Consider the following 7,027-nt stretch of genomic DNA (forward strand, 5'->3'; position numbering starts at 1 on the left):
GCTGCTGAGTTCCCTTGGGCGGCGCATCTGGCCAGGGCAGCATGCCTCTCCACGATCTTGGCTGTCAACGGTGGAGGGCCGGCAGCTGGACTGCACGGCGCTGCTCAGGCGAGGGTTTGTCTTCGCCTAGCGTCTCCGGCATTACCCCGGCCGACCCGAGATGGTCGGTGCCGTTGGGGTGCGATCTGAATAAAGGCGGGGGTCCTCGGATTCTTCTCGCACCAAGTTGAAGATCTATATCGGATGCTTGTTCCATCAGTCTAGATGGATTGTCGTGTTCCGGAAGACCCTGCCAGCGAAATCCATTGTGTGAATAATGCCTGAAGATTGCTGGATTGGGTGGTTTCGCTCGTGCGCACCCATGTTTTTAATCTGACCGTTTGGTTTCAGAGGGAGCGCTTCGAAGCTCTGCTGGCTGTTAATATCATGGAGCTCGTTTTCCTTTCATGGTGATGGCGAAGAAGGTCATGAAAACCGGGATCGGTGGAATAGCAATGATGGTCGGATCTTGGTGGTGATGTGGAATTGGCTTGGTATTTCGTGACTTGAAACAACGACTTGTATGTGGGGCAACTGCACATGAGAAGTTAAGAGTATTATCTTTTAGGGTGAAAATCCAAGATCTGGCCTTAATTGGTTGTGTCTGGCAATGTTCTTGTTGAAGGCATTGTTTTGAGAGTGAGGACTTTCTTCAGGGTGAAAACCTAAGATCTATGTTCGGGTGACGACATAGTTTGTGCACTGTTTCCTTCTTGAAGGCGTCACTTATGAAGAAGCTGATCTCCTGGTGTAGTCTTGGTGGTGTCAGTGTTGCTGTTTCAAGAAATGGATTGCCCGATCATAGATCTTAGGTTTTCACCCTGAAGAAAATCCTCACTCTCAAAACAATGTCTTCAACAAGGACATTGCCAGGCACAACCAATTAAGGCCAGACCTTGGATTTTCATCCTGAAAGGTAAGATTTTAAACTTCTCATGTGCAGTCGCCCCCACTCGCATGCCGCTGCTCCAAAGACACCGATCACGAAGCCAATTCCTCCTCGCCACCCAGACTCGAGTCACCATTGCAAGACCACAGATCTCGGCTTCCATGTCATTCTCCGCCAGCACCACGGAACGAAAACGTGCTCCATGATAATAACCGCCAGCAGAGCTTCGAAACGCTCCCTCTGAAACCAAACGGCCAGAGTAAAAAACATGGATGCGCTCGACCGAATTCCACCCGATCGGGCAACCTCCAGGCTTGAATCGCCCAATGGAGCGCCGGCGGAGCCTTCCGGAACACGACACATCCGACAGATTGATGAGGATAGGCACCGGCAGATCTGCATCTTGGCGCGAGAAGAAATCCAAGGACCGCCGCCATTATTCGCAAGACCAGCAGGTCTCCACAACGCTGGTCAACTCCGATGCAAAGAAAGGCGGAAGAGGAAGAAAAGGGGATCCAGTGCAGGACCGGACTAACCCCACAATCACTGAATCGGGCCGCAGTCATCCACCAGATCTCGCGGGTCAGGGCGCCGCCACAGGCGCCTCACCCTTCCTCCTCGACGCATCCCGCCGGAGACCTCAAGCGCCGGCCATGGGGCAGCCGCGCCGCCCTGCGCCCCGAACCGATCTCCCACCTCCTCCCATGAGAGACCTCCAGGGTGCGTCTCCCCTGCCCACCATCGGGTGGGTGCCGCCACCGCTACCGGAGAGGGCAGCAGCGACGGCCAGGAAGGCGGCGGAGGGCGGCGTTGTAGGCGGCGGCGGTGGGGTCCCCCAGAGTCGCTCGAGAGAGGAGCGACTCGGGAGGAAACGGTTCGTTCCTCAGGCGGCGGGTACATAAGAAACAACAACTTGTTTAATGGTACTACTATAACAAATGATTTCTAAGCTCAACGGAGCGTTGTGAACTCACAACGCCAGGGCCCAGGGGAGTACCCTTCCTAAGTGCATGTAGGTGACCCATGAGCAATGCACCTTGGAAAGAAGCACTTGTGTACACATAAGCTCATCGGCCCAGCGGGACCGTTCTGAACTTACAACACACCAGCAGAGTAGCCTTCCTAATCTGCATGTAGGTTGTACCTTGGGAAGAAGACCTTCTGTAGACATAAGCTCATACAGTTTGTGCATCATTTTTTCTTCTTCAGCCTAAGACAATGGTAGCAACAATCTTAGAAACAGATTACTATCTAAGAAATCACCACCAAGATGCACTGTCATCATACATGCTTAAATGCTTAATAGTATCTGAGGCAAACCTGTAGTTTATGCAACTCATGGAATGTTGCTTGGTATAACGCACACCTGTCGGATAGACTGAACCCTGATGCGCCATATATAACGTCAGTAGTGAGTAGTGACAAGCTCGCAGTCACTCTCCCTGCTTCTACTCCGTAGCTGCTAGCCTCGACACACAATCGACAAACGCAACAACCAAAATTTTATAAAGACGCCGTCTACCTCGGCATCTGCTGCAGGTACCATGCATGCCGGCGCTGGCCAGGATGGCCGCAGGCATTCGTCGCATTCAAACACAGTCTTCTTTTAAGACAGCAGGGTAGCAACTAGCAAGACATCGCCACAAGCATCAGTGCCTCCCTACCTCGTACCAGTCTGGCCTGGAGAGGATGGCACCAGACGGCCGGGGGAACGATGGCATCGGCAGCGCTGCCAAGGCGCACTTCGTGTTTGTCCCTCTGATGTACCAGGGGCACCTGATCCCGGCGGTGGACACCGCGCTGCTGCTGGCCACCCACGGCGCGCTCGCCAGCGTCGTGGCCACACCGTACAACGCGGCGCGCATCCTCCCGACGATCGACTTCGCCAGGCAGTCCGGCCTGCCGATCCGGCTCGTGGAGCTCCCGCTCGACTGCGCCGCCGTGGGCCTGCCCGACGGAGCCGACGACGTCGACAAGATACCGGCGGAACTCCACGCGAACTACTTCAGCGCGCTGGAGCTCCTCGCGGCGCCGCTCGAGCGCCACCTCCGCGCTCACCCGCCGTACCCGACGTGCATCGTGTCCGACTTCTGCCACGCGTGGACCGTGAGTGTCGCCGCGAACCTCCATGTCCCGCGGCTCAGCTTCTTCAGCATGTGCGCCTTCTGCCTCCTGTGCCAGCACAACCTGGAGAGGTTCAACACGTACGACGGCGTAACCGACGACAACGAGCCGGTGGTCGTGCCGGGCGTGGAGAGGAGGATCGAGGTGACGAGGGCCCAGGCCCCTGGGTTCTTCCGTTCTCCTGGGTTCGACCACCTAGCCGACGGCGTCGAGCGCGCGCATGCCCAGGCCGACGGCGTCGTCATGAACTCCTTCCTGGAGATGGAGCCAGAGTACGTCGCCGGGTACGTGGCCGCCAGGAAGATGAAGGTGTGGACCATCGGCCCTGTCTCGCTGTACCACCGGCACGCCGCCACGCTGGCGGCGAGAGGGAACACCACCACCGCCGTTGCTGCCGACGAGTGCGTCCGGTGGCTGGACGGCAAGGAGGCCAACACCGTCGTGTACGTGAGCTTCGGAAGCATCGTGCACGCGGACCCGAAGCAGTTGGTGGAGCTCGGGCTCGGGCTGGAGGCGTCGGGCAACCCGTTCGTCTGGGTCCTGAAGAACCCTGGATACTACGGCGATGAGGTGCGCTTGTTCCTCGGGGGGCTCGAGGAGCGCGTCGCCGGGCGCGGCATGCTGATCAGAGGGTGGGCGCCGCAGGTGCTGATCCTGAACCACGCGGCGGTGGGCGGCTTCGTGACGCACTGCGGGTGGAACTCCACGCTGGAGGCGATCGCGGCCGGGCTGCCGCTGGTGACGTGGCCTCACTTCTCGGACCAGTTCTGGAACGAGAAGCTGGCCGTGGAGGTGCTCGGGATCGGCGTCAGCATCGGGGTCAAGGAGCCGGTGGTGTGGCAGTTGGTGGAGAAGGAGATCGTGGTGGGGAGAGAGGTGGTGGAGGAGGCGGTGAGGAGCATCATGGATGGAGGAGGTGAGGGGGAGGAGAGGAGGAGGAAGGCACTGGCACTGTCGGAGAAGGCGAGGGCGGCCGTGCAGGAGGGCGGGTCGTCGCTTGCTAACCTGCTTGATTTGGTCAAGCGTTTCGAGGGGAACGCGGGAGTTTGCACGACTGAATGAGCTTCGCAGTTCGCAGGGCGCTCAATAGCGCCAACAGTTCAATTTTCGTTTGACGAACTTCAATTTTCTGAAGATTCACCTTTTCTCCAACACGCGTGATATTGTTTTAATCCATGCATGCCCAATAGAATGACATAGTATCCCATTTCCGTTGGAGATAAAAATGATCATAAATATTTTCATATCAATTCGCTGGAATTTAAATGCTTACCAATATATTGAAACACGCTACTACCTTTTATTTTATTATGAAGGTAAGGCCAAAGATTTTTCATTTCATTAATTAAGAAAAACATAGATGCCCAATAAATTAGCGGAATACCAAGCGAAAGCTATCACAACCCGGTGATCACGCACCCGAAATATCATCATGAACGCGACTAAAAAGAAAACATAGTAGTGGTTGCACGTTCGACGTTATTGTCATCGTCATCACTTCTCCCCGAGCAAGCTATTTTGGCTGAACCGCAAGTGAGTACCAACGAAGCCCACACCTCAAATGTCACAATAAACCAAATGAAGATCAATGCCAATCAATCGATCGGATGCCACAATGACAATGCAATTTCGAATATGGGGATGAGCTACGAAAGAGAAATGTGCTAGGATGCTGTGGAAGATTACCGAACGGACCACCCTCACATGTCATCGTAACCACCCCCATCAACATCTGAACTCCATCGCCTCAACTCTGACTTCACATAAACCAACTTGAAATCAAGCAGAAACACCGGAGAGCTGACTACCCCAACTACCTCAACCTTGCGGCGACCCCGACATTGGTAATCCATGTTGGCTTCTCCACACAAATATTGACAAGGACCGCTACCATCTTCCACTAGTCCTCCCAATGCTCGACTCAAAAGACAATGCCTTCAGGAGGGAGGCGACCCAAAACAACAACCATCATTCGATCTGATCTAGGATTTCCCAGAGAGTTGCATCCGGTGAAGGAAGGATTGCAACACCTTCATAATGCCATCTGCAAGATAACAATGTACAAGAGCGACGCCATCGCCGGTTCTGGCCACAACGGGATGAGGCTCTCCCCTAGATGCGGACACATGCATTTTATATCATCCTATTTGCATCATATAGGGATCGTTTATGTTGTTATTTGCATTGACATTGCATTATTTTCATTGGATAATCTATGGGATTTTCTTACAAAGTCTCTTATTTTGGTGTTTAATTTCTGGGGGGATGATAAACCCCTATTTTGTATTTTTTTTAGGTTCCAATGACCTTAGGGACTCAATTAAATCGAGGATAAATATGACGGAAGTTTTTTCATTGGAGAGAAGACCACCAACAAAGAAAACCAACGGGGAGGGCCACGAGGCCCACAATAAGGACCATGGTGGCCCATCTGGCCCTCATGCATTGCCTCGCCTCCATCTTTTTATGGGAAGCTCCGTATCGCAAAAAATTGCGCCATAATGTTCCCGAGATTTACAGAGGCAGAGGAGGAAGTCTTCTCTTTCTCCGGGAGAGGGCGGATCCTGCTGCTCCGCGACCTCCGTCGTGGTGAAATCGAAACCATCGTCACCACCAATTGCTCCTTGGCGTAGGGGAAATCTCTCCATCATCATCTCCATCATCCCCAACATCAGCACCAACTCCATCTCAAAGATTCACTTCACTCCCCTCATAGTTTGTGATAGATCGGAACCCTAAGTAAGTTTCTAGTGTTGTGTGCATGCTTGTTGTTGACACTATTGTTGTTTGGTTGATAAGTTATTATTTCAGATTGTGTTGTATACCATATGCTATTGATCATTGCCATGACCGTTGTGAGTAGTTCCCCATGTCCCTAAGGGGATAAGATGGATTGGCTATGACTTCTATATAGTACGTCTAACATGTGTTAGTTCTATGGCTCATAGGGTTGCACCTTAGTGTAATAAAAAGAGTATGGATGTCACAAGATGATAGAAACCTTGTCTAGATCATTAGAGTTGCATTAGGAGATTTATATGGTTGGGGATCTTAAAACTTAAGGCAATGGTTGGACATTTATGTCCTAATGAATCCCTAGTTGGCTCATGTAAATGACTTAGGGCCAATCATTAGAGATCCCTCCAAAGAGAATAAAAAGTGATAAAATATTTACCATGCTTTTCTAGCAATCCTTATGCCATGAAATCTGCACCATTGGGAATGCTTCTCTCCTATAAGAGCACACCTAAGCTTGTCCTCTTGTTGAAGAGAGGATTAGCCTTTCTCTGAAAAACATTTAAATTACTTACAATTTAATTTACTAGTATTTTACTTTACTTATCATTTAATTTTCCGCAAATTATAATTCAAAAGTACAAATCTTTGCATCTTCCACATTTGTAGGAGCATTGGAAATGTTGTCATGGTGATGTCATGATGGATGAACCTCCGGTATATTTGTTTGTGTGTGAGGGGGGAGCTAAGTGACGCCCCCCCGCTCAATTGGCTCGACGCGGTCGATTTTGACAAAACCTATGCCACCCCTACCCTTTCTTCTTACCCAACTTCGAAAAGTCTGACGCCTCTAATTAAATCGCTAACCTCCGCCCACCCATGCAGCCCGTAGCTAGTACGCTCATGTGATATCTCACCACTCCATCCTGCGAAGAGCTCCTCCTCCGCTATACCACCACCTTCCAACTAACCCTAATTATCTATCTCATCCTCCTGCCATGATATGCGGCTAGGCCAACCATGCTCGTTGCTTTAAATTGTTTGTGGTGTTCGTGGTGAAGATGGGGGCATACCTTTCTGAAGATTTTTTAGATCCCTTTTTGAAGATGTTGCTGCGGAAGAAGTCGGGGGTTTAACCTCATTTTACGAAAATGAAATAAAATGATAAAATGCTTATACTTCCACGTGATTTGTTTAGCCAAATCGGTGGTATAAATCGACCGTTGACCTATAGCCATG

General features: G+C 51.6%; 1 protein-coding gene across 1 annotated transcript; it reads left to right on the forward strand.

The window, feature by feature from the left end:
* The first annotated feature begins 2,653 nt into the window (after positions 1-2,653).
* Positions 2,654-4,114, forward strand: LOC124660373 (UDP-glycosyltransferase 73C5-like). Its single transcript, XM_047198180.1, has one exon. The coding sequence runs from the start codon at positions 2,690-2,692 to the stop codon at positions 4,112-4,114; it is 1,425 nt and encodes a 474-aa protein (XP_047054136.1). The 5' UTR covers positions 2,654-2,689.
* Positions 4,115-7,027: the final 2,913 nt, after the last annotated feature.

Source organism: Lolium rigidum, chromosome 6 (assembly GCF_022539505.1).
Source record: "Lolium rigidum isolate FL_2022 chromosome 6, APGP_CSIRO_Lrig_0.1, whole genome shotgun sequence".
Taxonomy (NCBI): Eukaryota; Viridiplantae; Streptophyta; class Magnoliopsida; order Poales; family Poaceae; genus Lolium; species Lolium rigidum.